The sequence below is a fragment of the Vidua chalybeata genome, chromosome 2, assembly GCF_026979565.1.
Source record: "Vidua chalybeata isolate OUT-0048 chromosome 2, bVidCha1 merged haplotype, whole genome shotgun sequence".
In the NCBI taxonomy this organism is placed as follows: Eukaryota; Metazoa; Chordata; class Aves; order Passeriformes; family Viduidae; genus Vidua; species Vidua chalybeata.
Genome location: NC_071531.1, coordinates 78,234,733 through 78,254,314, shown reverse-complemented (window position 1 = coordinate 78,254,314; position 19,582 = coordinate 78,234,733). Strand labels below are relative to the sequence as shown.

Here is a 19,582-nt window from a genome sequence, read left to right as displayed (position 1 = left end):
ACACATTTCCACCTTTACTATACATAATGGCAAGTGATTCCATGAATGACAAGGCCATTCATTAAAATATTTCAGGTTTGAAATTTCATTTCTACAGTGTCATTTTTTAAAAACACAATCACAAAATCCTATTTATTGTTTTTTTTCATGAAAAGAATTCTAGCAATCTGTGTGTTTTATCATTATTTATATAGCAAATGCTAACTCATAATTAATGAAGCATTATTCCTATATGAAAGAGAATCCAAAGTCACATCGGTTACATGCTCATTTCTGTTTGTAACATTCACTTTTTGCCCCTTCCCCCACATTTTGTATCATCAGATCCAGGGATATATTAGACCCAGGCACATTTGTATAGATGAGCTGAATAAAAAAAGGTTGCCATGACCCTTACTCTATTAGCAAATTCAGAAATTTTAAATTGGTGTCCAATTTGCAAGAAACCAGAAATAACCTAAGGTCTGTGAGTATTTTCAGAATAAGAATTTGCCTTCATATACATCCCAATTGTTGTGTGAACACTGGAAGTCACATTTTCCAAAGGTGCAAAGACAAATTTGAGGTGAGAAGAGGCCAAATGTAAGGCTGTTTGTCTTTTCTTAAATGCTGCCACACTACAGCCTTAGAGAGAGTAGTTTTATATTGTACTAAAGCATGGAAATTCAAGCTAATTAAAATCACATTTGGAAAAAAAAAAAACCACGTTCAAATCACCTTCAAAACACAGGTCTCATAACCTGTTTTTAAAATCAGCCTTAAAACTTTGTTATTTATTTATGCTGCTACCGACAGCTGATGTTTATCCACCAAACGTGTCACAAATAGATAACAGATTAAACTATGGTTTTCAAATTTATTAGCATTTGTAAGAGAGGCTTCTCACAAAATTAAACATCAAGCTTTGCTCTTGGTGTCTGTTCAAAATCTCAGATGGCTGATCTTTACAAAAAAACCATTTGAGGCCAAATTTGATGTAAATCTTAAAACACAGCATAAGGTTACTTTTAAAAATTATTATTTTAAGTGCACAGATTTTTCTCCCATTTTCAATGCAAAAGAAAAACGATTTCCATTCCCCATTAAAGCATTTTTAATTTGAAATTGTTAAGTACTAGAAATCAACAATCTAACACAATGAAGACGCAATATGAGATATGAAGCTTCATAGCCCACCTTTCTTCTTGACTGGCATTCTTCTTCCTACTTCTGAATCTGGTTGCAAGCACTTATTTACAGGTACTAACGAAGTACTACTGGAACACTCTGCAAGGTCAGGAACTGACTATCTATTGCAGAACACTTTTACAGTTCAGTAAGGAAATGCAGCTTCAATCTTCATTTCTATGAATACTTGCTGTTCCCTTGGATTGGACGTGCGATGCTCTCCACAAATAAAAAAAAAAAAGGGGGGGGGAAAGAAGCTTTTTGATTCTTTTTTAAAAGATGCTTTCAATTTCTTTAAAATATATTTGACTCTATAAAAATACAAGAGCAAATGTTCCTTGGCAATATAAAACCTTATTATAACTCCTCTTCTGGCAGCAAAGTTTGAAAATTAAAAGATTTTATGCAATACAATTAAGGCATAGTCCATCTCTAGGCAGCTGTCTCAATACTCCACCTGTACATGCTCAAAAACATATTATTTGCAGGACAAAAATGCCCAAGTAATCCAAATAAGGAGGAAGATAAAAACAATCCAAAGCGCCTCTTTAAGCTCTTTCACTTCTTGAATTAATTTTGCTAGCTATGTATTAGGTGACTACACAGCAGACTGAAAGGATCCCTTTTTCCTCACCAGACAAGAGCCTTCAAATATCACCCTCTTACCCAACAGAAGTCACTGGGCAGACACTTTCATTTTTATTATCTGCAAGCCACCCAGCCTCACGGTCTTTAATGTCCCTCTGATCCTCCCATGTATTAAAAGAGAGGATTGAAAACGAGGAAAGCAATCCCTTGACCTGGAATTATTAAAGTGACAGTGCTGCCCACTGGGCACTTGGGCAAAGCAGATTGCTTTATACTGGAGTCATTTACTTCATGCCATTCCTTCCCTTGCACAGCAGCAGCCACCTCGTGAAAGAGGAATAAGGAGAGTTAGGAGAAGAGCTTCACAAAAGATTCATTTTCAGAGATAATGAAGTGTTAATGAAATAAAAAGCAAGCCATGAGATCAGTCCGGAGTTTCCCACTCAGAAGCGCAGCTGGTTGGCTTCAGTATCAGCCTCTCTCTCTCTCCCCCTTTTTCTGGAAAAACAAAAAGAGAAACAGAAAGGGGATAGATTTTCCTCATCTACTTCGTTAAGGAAAAGTCTGAGAAAGGCGGGCAAGCTCCGAAAGCTTCTCTTCTCCGCGAGGACGAGGAGCTGCGATGCACATGACAGGGCTTCGCTGTGCATCGTCGTCTCGGGGAGACGGGACTGTGTTTGTGAAGGGGACGGCTCTGCTTTGCTCTCTGATGTTCGCAGCTGGGATCTGCTCGTCCCCGCAACTCGCGGGCAGGGACTCAGGGGCTGTCCCCCTTCATCCCCTCCCCACTCCACCCTCCCCCGGGTCTCTCGAACCCAAAGAGGTCCGCCTGCTGCTTTCCGAGACGAAACAAGGCACAGAGGGCTGGCTGGGGGACTGGGATGGAGCGCAGGTGAACTGGCGAAGCCAGGCTGGGCTTAAGGACGAGGACAATTCCCCCCAGGGCTGCCGAGGGACAAGCGAGGGGCAGGAGCTGAGGGGATGAGGGAGGGGTTGGAGGTGGGGCGAAGTGAGAGGCAGCCGGGGCGAGGGGTGCTCGAAGGGGGCGGGACGGGGAGGGAGCACAAAGGAGCCGGTGGCGAGGGAAAGGGGCAGCGGGCGGGAGGGCAGCGGGCGTTGCGAGGGCTGAGGGGGCAGGCGGGGAAGGGGCACGGGCTGAGGGGAGAGGGTCAGCGGGTTACCCCGAGGACTGGGCCCCCCCGCACCGAAGGGGGAGTCCCCGCGTCCCGGCCGCCGGTGCAGGATCCGCGCTCAGCCCCGCCGCCATCGAGGAGCCGCCGCCATCCGCCGCCCCGGCAACCAGCTCCGCGCCCCTCCCGCCGGCCCGCGGCCAATCGGCGGCCGCCATGCTGGGCCGGCGGCCAACGGCCCAATCACAAACGGCCTCTGATAGCCCTGGGTCATGTGAGCGAGCAAGATGGCGGCGCCCACGGGGAGCTCGTGAGGTGGGAGGAGCCATGTTGTAGGCGGCGGGAGCGGTTCGGTGAGGGCGGCGCGGCCGTGTCCGTCCGTACGGCTCAAGGTCGGAGCCTGAGCCCGGCGGGGAGGCCGGGAGGGTCAGCGCGGTGCGGGGGCAGCGACTGGTAGCGGTGGGGTTTGAAGATTGGGGTCGAGCCGCAGTTTCGCGGCGTGAGGATTCTGACTTGAGCCGGGCCCCGGGGCTTTGGGAGGGCTCCCGGTGCCTCCAGCGGCGCGCGAGGGAGAGACGTGTGTACAAGTCGTGTGCAAGACTGAGGGAGAGGGGAGTGCTTACAGCTCCGTGACGTGCTTTCGGTGGGATCCCAAAGCACGGGGTTGGGAATCCTCCTCAGGCGGCCTGAAGCGATCCCGGTGAGATCCTGCCCCCTCGCCTGGCTTTTCGGTTCCTGCATCCTGCCAAGCCCGAACCGAAGCAGGCTCGGTCCCACAGGTAGGGCTTAGGACACAGCCTTCACGTTATAATAGCAGCTTAAGGTAAGTATGATTGCCACAGTAAATCTGTGAGAAATTCCTCTGCAGTGAAACGTGTAGGAAAAGAAGCCCCTGGATCACTCAATTCCAAGTGTAATCAGGTGGCCACCAAGATGCTTTTATCACTTTCTGCCCCCCTCAGCAGGACAGGGAGAAGGCATGAATAAAAGCTCAGGGGGTGTGATAAGGACGGGGAGATCACTCACCAATTACCATTATAGTCAAAACAGTAAACTTTTGGGGAAATTGAATATACTGTCAATCAAATCAGAATAAGGTAATGAGAAATAAAGCCAAATCATTAAAAAACCTTCCCTCCACCCCTCCCTTCACTCCTATTTTTCTATATGTCTTCCTCCCTCTTAGAAGTGCAGGGAGACAGGGAATGGGGGTTGTAGTCAGTTCATCACATGTTGTCTCTACCACTCCTTCCTCCTTGCACTCTTTTCCAGTGTGTGGTCCCTTCCATGGGAGACAGTTCTCCACAAACTCCCCCAACAGGAGTCCTTCCCACAGGCTGCAGTTCTCTATGAACTCCTCCAGTGTGGGTCCTTCAGTAGCAGTGGCTGTTCCACTGGGCTCACAGGTGGGCTCCTCTCCCCATGCGGCCACATATCCTACCAGGAGCCTTGTCCAGCACAGGCCTCCCACTGGGTCATGGCCTCCTTTGGGCATCCACCTGCTCTGGCATGGGATCCTCCAGGGGCTGCAGGTGGACCTCTGCTCCATCATGGACCTCCATGGCTGCAGGGGCACAGCTGCCTCACCATGGGCTGCACCACAGGCTGCAGGGGGATCTCAACTCCAGCACCTGGAGCACCTCCTGCCCCTCCTTCTGCACTGACCTTGGGGTCTGCAGGGCTGTTCCTCTCACATGTTCTCACTCTTTTCCATCTATTGTTTTGCAGCAGTTTTTACTTTTTCTTGACTTTCCCCCACACACCACCACTAGTGGCTGGGCTTAGACTTGGCCATCAGCAGGTCTGTCTTGGCACCGGCTGGAACAGACTGTCAGACATGGGGGAGCTCCTGGCATCTCAGAAGCCACTCTTGCATCCCCCCCTGCTACCAAAACCTTGCCACACAAACTGCAATTGTATGCTTTCTGATTTATGGCTACAAAGTATGGATTTATCTGGTTGGGGTTTTTTCTTACAGTTCTGTTTGACAGTTAAGTCAATTTAAACCTGGAGTATTGCCATGCAAAATAGGGAATGCATTTGTGGCAAAGTCTCTATGTTTATTTGATTCGTACTGGGGCTATATAGCTCTGATTACATACAGGGTTTTTTTTTCTCTTATGATCCAGGACTTCAAGATGACAGGAAGAGAGTTTCTTGAACTAGATTCTCCACAACAGAGACTAATTTTGGAAAGATTTAAGCGGATGGAAATCATACAAAAGATGTTCAATGAGCTTCCTAAAGAAGATCAGTAAGTGCTGGTAAAATAAATGAAGATAAGTGCATCAAACATTTCAAGTCCTGGAGGCTTTTCTTTTTCCTTATTCTTGTATTACAAATTCTCCTTGCAGTTACAAAATTAGTTAATTGTGAAGATGCTTGTTATTGTCCAGAACAGAAAACTTGTTTTGTGTTTTTTCAATATGGTTATTTCAATGTTGGCTCTGGTCCTGCTCAGCTGGTTTCTGGCATATGCTCCCCAGTGCTGAGGGTTCTGTGACGGCTGATCAGCCCTGACTGGCTCTGAGCATTCTCAGTCCTGTGCTAGAGCTAAAAAAATTTTCTAGGAAACTGAAATGTGATTCTGCTGGAGTCATCTTGTGTCCAGCAGGGCTGGCCTGGGGCCAGAACTGAGTGAGCATCAACCTGCTGGTTTCTGCATTTCATTCTGCACCATTCCCTGTTTCAGGAAGGCGAGACTAAGGTGTCCAGGTGGTGGTGGAGGTGTCAGCTGGAGTCCTGCAGGCTCACCAGCAGGGTTCTGTACAACACAAAGCCAGCTAAATGCCTTCTGGGCCTCACAAATGACCTTTTGGTTTGTGATACTGCATGTCACTGCAAAACCTTACTGGACCTGAACTGCTTCTGTTAGGAGCCATTTGCATGTGTATATCAGCTTGGATAAATTTTTTAGAAATAAGAGTAATCAGAAGCTTATTTTATTTATATTTTTTTAATAGGACTAAATTGCTGGCTAAACAAACTGCTGGTAGTAACACAGGGCCTCTCCACACAGGTGAGAAAGCAAAGGCTGCAACTTTGTGTAGGATCTGCTGCCCTCAGCCTCCAAAACTCCTCCGTCCCCAGGAGAGCAGGGGAGGCCGATACTCAGTAGTGATGTGGTAATAGATATGTCTATTAATATCCAGATAACGTCTGGATAGAAACTCTGGACTTACGGATTGCTGGACCTTGGAAAGAAGCAGCTGCCAGTCACGGGCAGGACTCGCAGCTTGTATCCAAAGGGTAGCTCACTGATGTCTGAAAAGGAAGAGCAAGCATGCTGCAGTCAAACTGAGAGTTCCTATTTACCCAAGCACTTGTTTTTAACACTAGGGAGCTCAAACAAACAAAAAACCACAACCCCCAACTCTTCCATCCTCCTTTCCTTTTCTTTTGTGCAGTGTAGCAGTTCTGTACCTCACTAAGTAGATTCTGCTGGTCCTGGGTACATTAAGTTGCTCTGGTTTGGGTACTAATAATGCTGCTAAAATTTTAATCTCAGTCCTCCATATTTATTGTTCTGTTTGCCTGTGTTTCACTGCCTGTGATTGTAAAGGTAAAATTTGTATTTTCCTATTCAAAACAAAAAATAGTTGGTGTCCTTGATGTCTGAAATTTTTAATTTTGTAAGTTTTGTGAGATTAGCAAGTACATGTCTGAAATCTTTTCCATAGTGCTTAATATTACTCAAAACATTAAAATGTAGAAGAATTATAAGTAGATTTACTTTTTTAAATTATATATTTTATTGTATATATTTATTTCCTCATTTCTTTTCAGAAAACATTATCCTTAGAAACATGCTTATTAGGAGAGCTTTAATGAAGTTTCCATTAACTATAATAATGGGGGGGAAAATTGTAGCAACAGCTTTTCAACCTGTCACTTCACTCTTGAAGTGTGTGGCATATAACAAAGGATGTGGCACTGGCTGCTTTTGAAAATAGTTACTCTCCATTTTGCACCAGTGAGAGATTGTCTCTTACCCCTTGTTGCAGGATTTTCAGAAGAGAATTGTAGTGTTGACTAATCTAAACTTTTTTACAGTTCTCAGTTGCTGAAACTACTTTCCCTCTTTGACAGGAACCTTTGTAATCATGGAAAATACTTCCTAGCAGCAAATTCAAGCTTATGTGGCTTAGCAGCAAATAATTTCTTCAGGAGCATCCTACATGTCAGAAAGGCTTCCCTGGTGTCTGCTATGCCAATGGCTGTTATTCCATTTCTTTCAACAGCAGCAATTTATGAAGCTTTTGTGCATGACCCTTTATTTTCAGGTAAAAACCTCTTTATTCCTTCCTTTTTTTTTTGAAAGAGCTTTGCTTTCTGTACACACTGTAACACTAGAGGAGCTTTTTCTAGCTGCAGAACAGTGCTCTTAAACTGTTGTGGTCTTGAAAAACCTCAGTTTGTAAAGCAGAGTTTGAAAAACAGAATACATTGGACAGCAGTGTGTTCCCAAAGTTGAGTGGGAAAAGACATACATATGTTTATTTCTAAAAAAATTCTTTGACACATTACTTATTTTCAGCATTTTTCACTCAAAGTCATGCAAAAGTGACTGCAACAAAGCAGTTCAATATCCCCCCCAGCTGTAAAATTTCATTTGAAGGTCAGCATTTGAATGATAAATTCCTCATGGATTGCAGTGCAAGTGATTATTTTTTGTTTTGTCTCCGTTTTTGAGACTGTTTTTGTTGTTGTTTTGGTTTTGGGTTTGTTGTTGTTTTTTAAAAGAAAACTCCTCTTTATAAATTTTTGCATACCTATACGGCTTGGAAGTTTCTGTCAAGAGCCTGTTTTCAGATTGTTGCACACAGCTTATAAATATTGTTGTGGTGGAGCATGTGTGGATATTGGCAGTGAAATATGATTTGCCACGCAGGTCAGCTGAACTGTGAGGTCTGTGCTGTGATCAGAGGAGGATTAGTAGGTGCTGTTGTGGGTGGTTTCTATCCCATTTTCCTGGCTATCCCCTTGAATGCAAGCCTTGCAGCCAGGTACGTCTTACTTACCTGCAATGTATTGATTGAAATGTATTTATGGGTTAAATGTTCAGCTCTCAGTGTAAATTGTGTAGATACTGATCTGTGCACACTTGTCTTCTTGTAGACATTTAGCATCTGGAAGGAGATATACGTTAAGGTTATCTAATTACAAAATGAAGTTTGTAAGAGCTACACCAAAGTGAAATAAGATCTGCAATGTGACCCATTGGGAAGCCCTTGAGTTTAGCAGGAGCCTTCTAAGTCTCCCAGGGTGTGCCTGGGTGTGTGCTGTCATCCTACCACCACTGAAGTTGGCTGGACAGCCAAGAGACCTCACTGACCCTGGGCAGTGCCCAGCAGCCAAAGTCCCTGACAGGTGTCATTCTGTGTAGTTCAGAGCACAGCAAGGGCAGGGTGAGGCTTGGTGAGACACAAGGCATGCAGGATGGTTTAAAGCATTTATGCAGAGAGCTCAGTACCACCAGGTGTATTTAACATAGGAGAAGGAAGATAAAATTACTATCTACATAAATATTTATGTTAAATCTTGTCACTTGCATGGAAAAAAAAGTTTCTACCACTGTTTCTGTTGTTTAGGTATATGTCAGCTCCCTTGCCAGGGAAAGAAAATCTGTTACGCTACTGGCTCACAACTTCTCAGCCTGTCTTTAGAAAGATGAGTGTGGGTATACTGGTACAAGCTCTGACTGGATTATATCTTGCCACTAAACAGCATGGAATATATATCAAAATGCTGCTGCAGATGAACAGTAGCAGGGATCCTGAAGAGCTACCTGAATGAAGTAAAGCAACTTCTCAATTGCCTTGGATAAGTAACCATAATAAACAAGAAAAAGAAGTGTTGCTGTGTCTTTTTAATACAAAAACAGTCTCTGCACTGGCTTTTTTTTAAGTTTTGAACTTAAATGCAGGTTAAACTTTCCATTATGCCCAGTTTAGTGTATACACCTGAATAACAGGATTGTTTTGGAAATGGAAGGCAAGAAAGCACTTATAGTGCCTGCTTAATGTTTGATTCTAAGGTGATGCTACAATTTTCAGAATCTGTAAAACATGAGTATTCTTGAAAAAGAGGTTTTTTTCCTTCATAATGCAAACCATACAAATTTGATTTTTAAAAAAACACACAAAAAAACCCAAAAAAACAACCAAACAAACAACAACTACAAAAAAAAAAACAACCAAAAGGGGGAAGATCAAGGCAAGGTTTTACTAGAGATCTACTCAAAATTTGAGTATTTTTCTCCATTCTGCTAGCACAAAACTTCTGTCACAAGATTACCCCTTCCTACACCATTAGATGGGTCACACTGTAGAGAACACTTTTATCACAGCGCAATCAGCAGTCATAGTCTTGTCAGGCTTCCTAGCATATCAGAAAAACAACCTTTGGCCTTGTAACCATTTTGCCTTGAAATTAAGTTTTTTCCAAGGATGAGGCTGTGTCGAGAGGCCTTTGAGGGCTGGTGCCATTACTGGGATATCTCAGCTATGTCTCAGATCAGTGGTCCAGAGTAATGCCTTTATGAGTCAGGTGTGTCTTCACATTGGTGGCTGTATGTTCTAGAGCAATATAAATTGCAGCTCTCCTACTGCATGAGGTGTATTCTGCAGTCTGAGAGCTAAATCAGGAATTCTTCTACAGAAGTAATACTCTCAATCTGATGTATGGTCTTAACTCACCGTAGGTAGGGGTTGGTTTTTCCCAGACAAGTGACAGAACAAGAAGAAATGGCCTCAAATGGTGCTAGGGGAGTTTCAGGTTGGAGGAATTTTGTTGCAGAAGGGCTTATTAAGCATTGGAATAGACTGCCCAGGAGGTGGCCGGAGTCACCATCCCTGGAGGTGTTCAAAAAATCACTGGATGTGGCAATTGGCGCTATGGTCTGGTCGAGGAGCTGGTGATGAGTGAAAGGTTGGACTCAGTGATCCTGGGGGTTTGTTCCAAACCTAAGTGATTCTGTAACTGTAAAAGCTCTACAGCTACTGGTCAACAGTCACTTCAGTAAAATTCTAGCATCCCCTGAGATGCACATGGACATATTTATTCCATGCACATGAAAATATTTATTAATGAGAATTAAGAATTCAGCATTGAGACCTTTAATTGAAAGGGGTTAAAATTTATGCTTTAATGCTGATGAAAATATATTGAAGGAGTTTCATCATCTTTATCTACCTTTTCCTTAAAAATGTGTCATTACAGCAGGAACATGACACATTCTTTATCTTTACCCAAGAGCAGCAGCCTGATTTGTACAGGTAAGCAGCAATACAGACTCCCTGTTGTTGTTCGTAGAAATCAATTAGTTTTTCTTTGATTCAAAGTGTTGCTGTGTCACGTGGGTGTTCCCATCCTGGTCTGCACCCAGACAGCTTGGCCTTACCTTAATCGCCCCGACTGGAGATTCCCATGGACCAAGTATTTTACATGACAGTGAATTGTCATATCTCTGGAAGCCATCAGACTTTAACCAGAGGAAACAGAACCACTTACCTGTGATAATAAAAACATAAAATAAAGGTGTTACTGTGCAACAGTGTCTTGAAGAATGACAATGACTGGCTCAGTGATTATTGCAAGTGTTTAACATTATATAGTTAAAATACTTTAAACAGATCCCAGTGCTTATTAAAGGGTGAGAATCAAAAGGATCTTCCTTTCCACATACTACTTTCATTTTGGTATAAACTGAAGTGACAATTATCCTCAGTCATCAAAATGCATGTTCTGATGTTTGGTGGTCTGACCTGGACAAACCACATCCTTTTAGATGCTCCTTTCTTAAAGTGAAAGGTGAAGATTGTATATTAAAAAGTTATATTCCTCAACATTTTAGTAAGTTGCAAGGACTGATAGTTGTTTTCAGCATGACTGATAAACACACAAATTGCAGGCATGTACTTTACATGTTCAGCACTAGTCACATCAAAGGTCAGCTGAACACTCCTGAGACTAGAAAGGTGGTGTGTTTGTGAACAAGGAAACTTCAGTTACACCCTCTGTACTTCTCAAACTATTGAGGGGAAGAAGTGTTCTCAGAAGTCAACCAATAAAATCTGAAGTTGTTTCAGAATTCCACAGGACACCAAGATACTATCCCAGTTCTGGCATGCATGCATGTGGAAGAGTGCCTACACAGGAATCTGGGAATGTTCTTCCCTTCCCTGTTTCATACACAGGGTACGACCTACCTCCTGCAATCCCCAAGAACCAGTCCTTGGCCTCTGACAACTGTAATAAACTGCCTACAAACACTGAGTGAGAACAGGTGTTAGTTGGATCCTTTCTTCCACCATTGTAGTAGAAACAAGACAGGCACAGGCTACTTATCCCAGAGAAGGGACATCAGGCTACTCCAAGTCTGAACCATGGCCAAAAGAAGGCCAAGAACAGCTACAGATAAGAGCCAACAGAAATACTAATAAAGCTCCACTTTTTTCTTGTAGATGAACCATTCTAAATGCTGTCTCAACATCACAATGTATTCTACTTCTGCAAATCCTCCTGGTACATGTGCAAGTCCTGCCCTTGGCATCCTCCTGCTAATGAGCACAGGCAGAGTTATTTCTCCGCATCTGCATATCCCACTTAAACTGGGTGGAAAAATGTAGAATCAGCAGCTGGTAATGTGCAATTTTTGCACAGAGTGTTCTTTAAAAAGAGTCAATTTGAACAGCTCCCATACCTAACATATCCTTCGGACATTTTACAGTGTAACTAATAGTGAGTAATACGGCCCTATAACCAGAATATTGCTGATTCCAGCAGAAAACCTCCTTAACTACAAACTCTGGAAAACATAGCATTTTCAAAATCAGCAAACGTACAAAACGCCTTTGGATTTTGCCAAAGATTCCTGTGTTTCATAGGGAAAACTGATTACAATTTTGACAAATGGCATGAGAAATCTGATTATCTGGAAATGCTGGAACATGGCTCCCCGTATTTCCTTTGATATCATCTCTCCAGGCAGCTACAGATTATAGAAGCACCAATTTGTTTTTAACCCCCAGATGCTGCAAAGCTCTTCAGAGGAAACAGAAGTTAATTTAGAACACTACCAAGAGTAACAGCACCAGGATCAAACTCCAACGGACTAAAGGAGAACTGAGCATGAAATTGTTTCTTATTTAGACACTAAATAGTCTTCAAGTGGCTGTTGAGAAAAAAATAAAAGGTAAATGCAGGTAGCATAGCTGTGCAGCTGAACACTGGCAGCACTTGGTTCTGTGGTACATACAATTTACCAAACACGTTTCAGTGCTGAACAGGATATTTTCTACAGCTAGAGGCCAAAAAGGCAGAGCATGCCAGTATGCTTTTACATTTTTATGCAGTATTTTTTGTGAAATGCACCTTTTTATCAAGCTGCAGACCACTTTCACTAGAATCCCCTCATGCTGGAGAGCCAGTGCACTATTTTAAACTGTCCTCTACAAATAAAGATGAACACGAATTTGAACATACAGTACGTGGCCCAGTCCGGAGCCATGAAAATGTTCTGTCCTTCCAGCACTATCAAACCTTTTGTTTTTAACGTTCACTCCAGTGTTTAGTGTGGAAATAGCAATTTGATTAAAGAGTGTGATTCAACAGCACATAATTAACCAGTCGTGAAACTTCAGAGCCTAAAAATAAAACAAAAAGGAGGAAGATGCCAATAAACCATAGAAGAGTTTATGTAAGTATTTTACTCCTCCATGGTATATTGATCAAATATATCCATATTAATAAAAAAATTAAGAACTATGAAATACAAGAAGTGGTGATTCTCAGAAGTACAGCTCTATCTGCAGTTCAAGGAGTAACACCTTTGTGTTGTCCTCACCACAGAATTACCTTTAAAGACAGAAGAGCAAGAACATTTCTCCTGCATACCCTGATCCATTACATCTTGTTTTCCAGTTGATGACCCAGAGATAGCAGCAACAACATTTTCCCCTTTCCATTTTACCACTTTGTTTAATGAATGAAGCATTCATGAAAACATGAAAAAACATTTGAGCCCATAAACTGAAAGATCAACAAGTCTGATTTTATTATGATATTGTATTCTTATCTGAATGGCACATAATTACAAAGAAACATTTACAATATATTTTCAAGTATTATTTCATTTCAAGGCTTTCACTTCAAAAAGCTACATTAATAATACACCATACAGATAGTACAGTTGGTTAGTTTCAAATAACTTCCTCCCTTCTATTTGGTTTAAATATGATTCAGTAGGCACTAGAAATGCCTGCAGCCACTGACTTTCTTGGGACTTGACCTTGTTCTTGTACCACAATACATCATTTTGCATGTCAGAAAATCAGCTGCTCTCAGACACAGCCACAGGTCGTGTCATGACAGAGCATTGTGCAGGTTCAGCAGAGGCCAGAAGAACTGTCCCTGACCCTGCCATTCAGCAGTGATGCGACAAGAAAGAATGCATACTTAAATTAACTTAAAAAACACTCCTACACTGAAGTAACTGTAAAAATGCCAATGGAACATCCCATGCTTGCTACATTAGTGTTTCTCTTTTCCTCAAGCACGTTAAACTGAAAAATAAACCACTTTCATGAAGTCTGAGCCAGGCAGGTTGAGATTAGGTTGAATCTAAATTATTTCCATTTTACGTATCAGTCAGTGCAGGTCCTGGTGGTTAACTCTGACTCCTGTGCACTGGTACAACCCATCAGTTACAGCAGAGTTACCCAAGTTAAGACTGAAATTTTGAACAGCCCTGTTGATGCCACCACAGAGGTGTAAGGTCACACATATCCCACTAAGTCTCTTTTGTGCTGGCAATATCCCCTGAACAGATGGAATTCTGCATACAGTGGAGTAAAACCTATTTGACAGACTATTGCCTTTTTAAAAAAAAACATCTTGGATGACAGTAAATAATCCCAGCATTCAACTTCTTTTTTTTTTTTAACCAAATACAGCAAAAGCCCTGTTACCTCTTTATTCTCATTTCTTATACTACCTTTTAAAATAAAGCAGGAAATGTGGCCAGCAGCTGGTCCCGTCTCTTCTGCCCCAACACAGCTGAATCCACTTTAGCATAAAGAAAAACAAGGATGCTAAATACACATATATTTTATCACACAGTGATGTTTCACAAAGAAAAATCAAACTCTTTTTCAACTGATGAACATGTGACAGAGTCTAGCACCAATAAAGCAAATGACTGGGAGAAAATGCTTTCACCTACTTAGCCTTAAACACAAAATTTAAGGCTTTAAGAAACAAGACTTCAGAAATATTAAATAGCATAATTAAAAAAAAAAAGAAATTAATAAATGAAGCTGGTTTAGGAAAGTATTCTTTGTGAAACCTCACTTTACATATTATCATTTTCACAATCCTTCTTCCCCCAACTGACATACATTTAAACAACCTAAACATTTTAATACAACTGAAAAAAGAACCCGCTCATCTTTTGTGATAGGGAGAAACACTGACTACTACAAGAAAACACACACTATTTTTTTGTCAAACTATTTTCCCTCCTATCTCAGAAGCAATTATGGAGCACTTTTCGTATCATTAGCCTCAAGATACATATTTGCTCATCTCCAAACTGTGCTTAATTATATCAGGTTATAGATTTCTGGATACTGTAAGAGGCTAAATTAAGAACTCTACAGTAGAGTTATGCATATACATTGCATATACATGCAACATTTTTAAAAATTAAAGCTACTCTGAAGTAACATTGGAATTTCAGTGTGCATGGGCACAGAGATTTACTTGTGGGAAGGTAATGAGTTACTTAGATGCACTGATTCTTCAAACCTAATTCTCCTTAGAGGTCCATGCAAGAGCAACTCCTCTATGTGAGGATTCCTCTGCAGTGATTTAACCAGTGCTCAGGCTGTTTCATTAGGTAAAACTCTGCATCATGATTTAGAGTAAGCTAGAGAAGGGCTTTTGAATGGTACCGTGCATCACTAACACTAGACAGCATTTTAAACCAACAGGTCACAAATTCCTTTTCTTTTTTTCATTCAAAAAGCAATTTACTTAGACTTTTGGGACAGTCTCCTGTAATAAAAGGCTATAAATGTCACATCCCCCTTATTAGCATATTTTTCTTTTTCCGCTCATCAGATACTTGGTTTAATAGGAAATTTCTATTTCAAATGCATAAGCAGTTTCTTAAAATTCAAAATGTAGCTTCTGTATTGGCTACTATGTAGCCAATGTAGTTGTTTCAAAAATGAAAATAGGAAAATGGCTAATGAGAATGATGTGATTGTAGCCTTTACTATAAATTATCATCCAGAGCTAGAAACATTTTGGCAGAGTATGCCAAGGACCAGAGAAATAATTTTCTGAACCAGTCATTAAAAGAGACTGGGATAAGCAAAGCAAGCTGTCTGATACCACATTATGGGAATATATTGATCCTTACCAGGTTGCGAGGTGGAAAACGACTGTTCTTTAACCCCTACACAACGGAGCCTGGCAGGGCAACCACCTAAAAGAGAAACTGTCAGAGAGGTTTTAATAGTAATGTATAACTGAGATGCAGTACAATTTTATATGCATGCTTTCTTTTGCCGATCATTACTATTTTCTTAAGTCTGTCCAGTGACGATGTCATAATGGAGTTTTTGTTTGGTTTTCTAAGCAAGCATTTTCGGCTCCTCAGGATAAGCAGGCTAGACATTATCTGACTCAAGACCGGGTAGTCAGCATTATCTTTACTGCGAAGTGGAGCCGAGCACACCTTCATGCATCAAGTCGGCATGATCTTTTCACCCAAGTGCTGCGAACGGGCTCTGGCGGCACCTCCGCGTGTGCACCACGCGCGTCAGTCTGCACGACCACTGTCGCACTGCTGCACACAGCTCTGCGCGACTCCCATCGCCAAACAGGCTCACACCACTACCGTCCACACGCCAGATTTAGAGGACCTTAAACCAAGGCCACCGTCTGGCTCCCAACGTACCGTTCGAGAGAATTTTTGTTACCCTGGCCACTTAAGTAAGCGCCAGGTTCCCCTCCTTTGCATCTCCCCCAATACCACCCCATCACCACTGTATGGATTCTTTTCCTCCGCACCATCGCCTGCTTCCTCCGCCGCGACGCGAGGCCCTTACGGGTGAGAACCCCACGAGTACTTGCAGCAGGTACTTGACCCTACATTTTGAAGGAGGCCGCTGCCCGCCTAGCACAGATGGAGCAGAACTCCACCGACACCTGATCCCGGTCCACGTGCAGGCAGATCCCGCCGGGGGCCGCCCACTCCTCCTCCGTCTCAGTCACCGCCGCCGCCTCCTCCAGCCCGCGGGGCCGGGAGCTGGGCAGGGCGTAGTCGTGGTCGCTGCTCTCGCCGGCGGGCTGGAGGTGCTGGTGGCGGGGGCTGCCCGTGTCCCTGAAGAGGCTGGTGCTGAGCTGCAGCCCGCCGGCGCGGGTCCCGGCCAGGCGGCTCAGGAGCTGCCCCAGCGCGCTCTGGTTCGCCAGCACAGCCCGCAGGTAGCTGCTCTCCCGCTCCAGCTCTCGCAGGCGGCGGCTCAGGCCGCGGTTGCGGTCCCGCAGCTGCCGGTTCTCGGCAGCCAGGCCCTGCAGGCGGCTCTCCAGCCCCAGCACATACTGCTTCTTCTTCAGCCGGTTCAACCGCGCCGCCGCCGCCGCCTTCAGCCGACTCCCGGCCCCGCCGCTCCTCCGCCCGGGCGCCGCCGGCCGCGGGCGCTGGCCCGACGCGGGCAGCGGCTCCGGGTCCCCACAAAAGCAGTCGCTCAGCTCCGCGTCTAGGTCCCAGTCCGGCCGGGCGGCCTCCAGCAGGTCTCCCAGCTCCAGGCCCGGGAACCAGTCCTCTTGCTCCCACACCTCCAGCGGGCCGGGCGCCTCGGCCTCCTTCTCCTGCCGCCTCGGCTCCGAGGCGCCCGGGGGCTCCCGCCGCGGCGGCGGCTGCGGTTTGGGCCGCGCGGGCCCCGGGTCCCCTTCCCCGCCGCCATCCCGCCCTCTCGGGGCCTGTCCCGCTCCGGCTAGCGGCCAGACGGCGCCCGAGGGGCTGGCCCCGCCGGCCGAGGCCGCCAGCAGCTGCGTGAGGCTGTGGCGCATGGCGGGAGCGGCGGGAGAAGGGCCCGGCGGGCCGGGACGGAGCCTGAGGGCAGCGGGCGGCGCGAGGCTGCGGCCCGGCGCTCCCGCCGCGGGGCCTGTCGGGAAGCGGCGGGGGGGGAAGGCGGTGGAAGCGCCTCGCGACTGCGCCCGCGCGCGGAAAAGCAGCGTCTGGGAATGGGGGGGGAAGAACTCTTACCAAATGTGGAACATGTGAAAATTTCCTTGAGACAGGATGTTCTTTGACGTTTGATCTTTGTATATTTTCAAGCCTAAACAACGAGAAGAGAGAGATCCGTGAAACAGAGAGCAGCCAACGAGATCTAAGGGCTCTCCAGGTGTTAGAAGGACAAATTAATTGTCACTAGAATTGTCACTAGAAACCTTGTTAAGGTTTAGGGCTCAACGTGTTTGTTTCAATGACCTCAGACCTAGGGGGAGCTTAACAAAGCTTGGGAAGAAGGATGTACTGCTGATAGTGAACGCAAAGAATGCAGAATTTACGGAACACAAGGACATCTGGCAGAACTCCCACGATAAGGAATAAACTAATAAACCAAATTTAGCAACTGTGCTAAATCAGCTCCGACTGGGTAAAACATAATTCCAGCAGCGGGAGATCACAACCACCAACTCATGGACCACCGACCCCAAAAAAAAGAAAGATTGAGCATGCAAACTAATTAGCAAGAGAGAATCATTAACTGATAACTACTAATTAATAAGAGAACTAGGTAACTTTTAGCTTGTAACACCAATTCCCTTGTTTTCTAAAATGTATAAATAGTAAAAAGTTTTGATAATCAGTGTGTTTGATTTGTGGAATACCACCAAGCATCCAAGCTTTGCAACTCTGAAATAAATTAATGTCTCACATGTGTAATTACTGACTTGTTGCACACCAGGTAACAAATGTGATTTTTGTGGACAGCAGGATGACAGGTATGGGAGACTGGGGGTGTGAGGGGAGATGTGTGTGGTTTGAACGATGAGAGGTGTGTAGGAAATGTGGGTGTGCAGGAGGGGTGTGTGTGACAGGCTGTGAAGGAGGGAATGGGGGGCAGTGACAAGGGGTTTGCATGTGAGGGAGTAGGGGGAAAGGTCTCTCACACGTAGCCATTGCCAAAGGGTGGGAAGGGGGATGTTCCTGAAGAGGGCAGAATGTGGGGTCTTTCCCACCACACCCCATGGCTGGGGCAGAGGCCTCTGGGGCTGTTCTGTCACACAAGAGAGCACGTGTCCTCTGGCCAGATTTAGAGTATTTAGGCACCTGGTTTCAGGGTCTCTTGCAGTGACCAGAGGGATACAGGTATTCCTCGTTGCCTATGGACTAATTCAAACAGAGCAGCCAGCTCTCAGACCGAGGGTGTAGTGGGTAAGGTGAGTCAGCTGGCGTTTACACTGTAGCTGCCAGCACTGAGATTAACTAAATGTGTGTGGGGGGTGGGCACCTCAGAGCAGGGAAGTATGATTAAAAAGTAGGAGAATGTGGTCCATAAAACATCTGTGGAATGACACTTGTAGGAGCCAGGATCTGAAGAAATGCTGTGGTTCGTCACACAGCAGGTAGTAGAGCAATACTTCTCACCTGGCTTTGTGTGGGTTCAAGGGCAGTCTAGAGAAGTTCAGAAGAAAGGCTGCAAGCAGCTGCTGCTTATGTAGAATCAGAATCACAGAATGGTTTGGGTTGAAAGGGACCCTAAAAATCACCTAGTTACACCTCCCCTGCCTTGAGCTGGTAAACCTTTCACTATATCAGGTTGCTCAGAGTGCCATCAACCTCAAATTGAATGCTCCCAGGGATGGGGTCATCCACATCTGGGAATATGTACCAGAGGGAACCTGGGAAACCTGAGCCAGAAACCACATCTGGTTCAGCCAGTCCTTGAGACAAGCTGGTCAGTGGCCTCCAGACCTGCTGCTTCCAGTCATTTCTGTAAATGACCTCAATAGATACCAACTCTGATACCGTGCTGTGGCTTATCGATACCGAGGACCAAGAAATACTCAATCTGATTCCTAAATTCTAGAGTTATCCCCAGGCATGTGGGATAGAACTTGAGGTACTTTGAAGGTGACTGCCTACAGCCTAGGTGGAGGATGCTGTTTGGCCCCTCATGGTGGGTGTTTTGGGGTTTTTTTTGGTTGGAGACTTAAAGAGCAGGAGGTGAAATTCAGCAGCAAAAAACTTCCTTCTTGCCTAGGAGACCAGCAAGAGAGAGTGGGAGGTCTCTGGATCACACATTGCTGACAGGAAAGATTTTTCTTATTGTCAAAAGCTGCCAGATGTACACAAAATGGAAGAGTGTATCACTAATATTTATCTGCAGGAAAAAGCTAAAAACGGGGGAAAAAAAAAACCCTGGTGGAACATCTAGAACATCGTCCTGTTCCAAAGAACAGATTGAAATCACCCAAAAGACTTGACAATTTATTCTGAGCTGAATGGGGATATAAATACTACTCTGGCATTAAATAGGGTTTAAATGACTGCAGAAATCGGTAAGACTACTGGAAAACTATAAACAGTAATTTGCTTGAGAATCAGTTGTTGTATGTGGATTACCTGTTAAATTCCTGAATTTAGAGAATTGCAGAGATATTGCAAGGTAGGATTT

The 19,582-nt window shown here is 44.5% G+C and overlaps 3 protein-coding genes across 10 annotated transcripts in view; 1 reads left to right on the top strand and 2 right to left on the bottom strand.

Annotated features, from left to right (window-relative positions):
* DLG2 (discs large MAGUK scaffold protein 2) overlaps window positions 1–3,026 on the bottom strand; it is a 984,977-nt gene extending 981,951 nt beyond the window's left edge. Inside the window, exons 1-2 of the mRNA XM_053935819.1 lie at window positions 2,937–3,026; window positions 1,177–2,253 (exon numbers count right to left, since the gene is read on the bottom strand). Coding sequence (XP_053791794.1) covers window positions 1,177–1,195 — 19 coding nt within the window. The 5' untranslated portion in view covers window positions 1,196–2,253; window positions 2,937–3,026. The remainder of the gene's footprint in view (window positions 1–1,176; window positions 2,254–2,936) is intronic.
* Window positions 1–8,738, top strand: part of LOC128784327 (transmembrane protein 126A-like) — a 44,874-nt gene extending 36,136 nt beyond the window's left edge. The window contains exons 1-7 of one of the 7 annotated variants that reach the window (XM_053935821.1): window positions 2,622–2,647; window positions 3,567–3,664; window positions 4,158–4,291; window positions 5,015–5,139; window positions 6,975–7,168; window positions 7,777–7,891; window positions 8,477–8,738. In XM_053935821.1, the coding sequence (XP_053791796.1) occupies window positions 2,637–2,647; window positions 3,567–3,664; window positions 4,158–4,291; window positions 5,015–5,139; window positions 6,975–7,168; window positions 7,777–7,891; window positions 8,477–8,681 (882 nt within the window). In that variant the 5' untranslated portion in view covers window positions 2,622–2,636 and the 3' untranslated portion in view covers window positions 8,682–8,738. Of the gene's footprint in view, window positions 1–2,621; window positions 2,648–3,117; window positions 3,278–3,566; window positions 3,709–4,157; window positions 4,292–5,014; window positions 5,140–6,974; window positions 7,169–7,776; window positions 7,892–8,476 lie in introns of those variants that run through there. The other 6 variants (XM_053935827.1, XM_053935824.1, XM_053935825.1 and 3 more) reach the window with 6 other exon arrangements.
* Window positions 8,739–12,918: 4,180 nt separating this feature from the next.
* CREBZF (CREB/ATF bZIP transcription factor) lies at window positions 12,919–17,020 on the bottom strand. Of its 2 annotated transcripts, none has more exons than XM_053935852.1 (3): window positions 16,048–17,020; window positions 15,313–15,390; window positions 12,919–13,952 (listed from the first exon to the last, which is right to left on the bottom strand). In XM_053935852.1, the coding sequence occupies exons 1-2, from the start codon at window positions 16,965–16,967 to the stop codon at window positions 15,342–15,344; spliced, it is 969 nt and encodes a 322-aa protein (XP_053791827.1). In that variant the 5' UTR covers window positions 16,968–17,020; the 3' UTR covers window positions 12,919–13,952; window positions 15,313–15,341. The 2 variants fall into 2 exon arrangements, with proteins under 2 accessions (XP_053791827.1, XP_053791829.1); XM_053935854.1 differs by having other exon boundaries at window positions 13,941–13,952; window positions 15,966–17,020.
* Between the last annotated feature and the right edge of the window lie 2,562 nt (window positions 17,021–19,582).

Bases quoted from the DNA above. Each gene is read 5' to 3' on its own strand.
- CREBZF (XM_053935852.1), bottom strand. From the start codon at position 16,967: ATGCGCCACAGCCTCACGCAGCTGCTGGCGGCCTCGGCCGGCGGGGCC. The intron at 15,391-16,047 runs GTAGGGTCAAGT...CCTCTCTGACAG, and splicing joins GCAGCGGCCTCCTTCAAAAT to TTTCTCTTTTAGGTGGTTGC.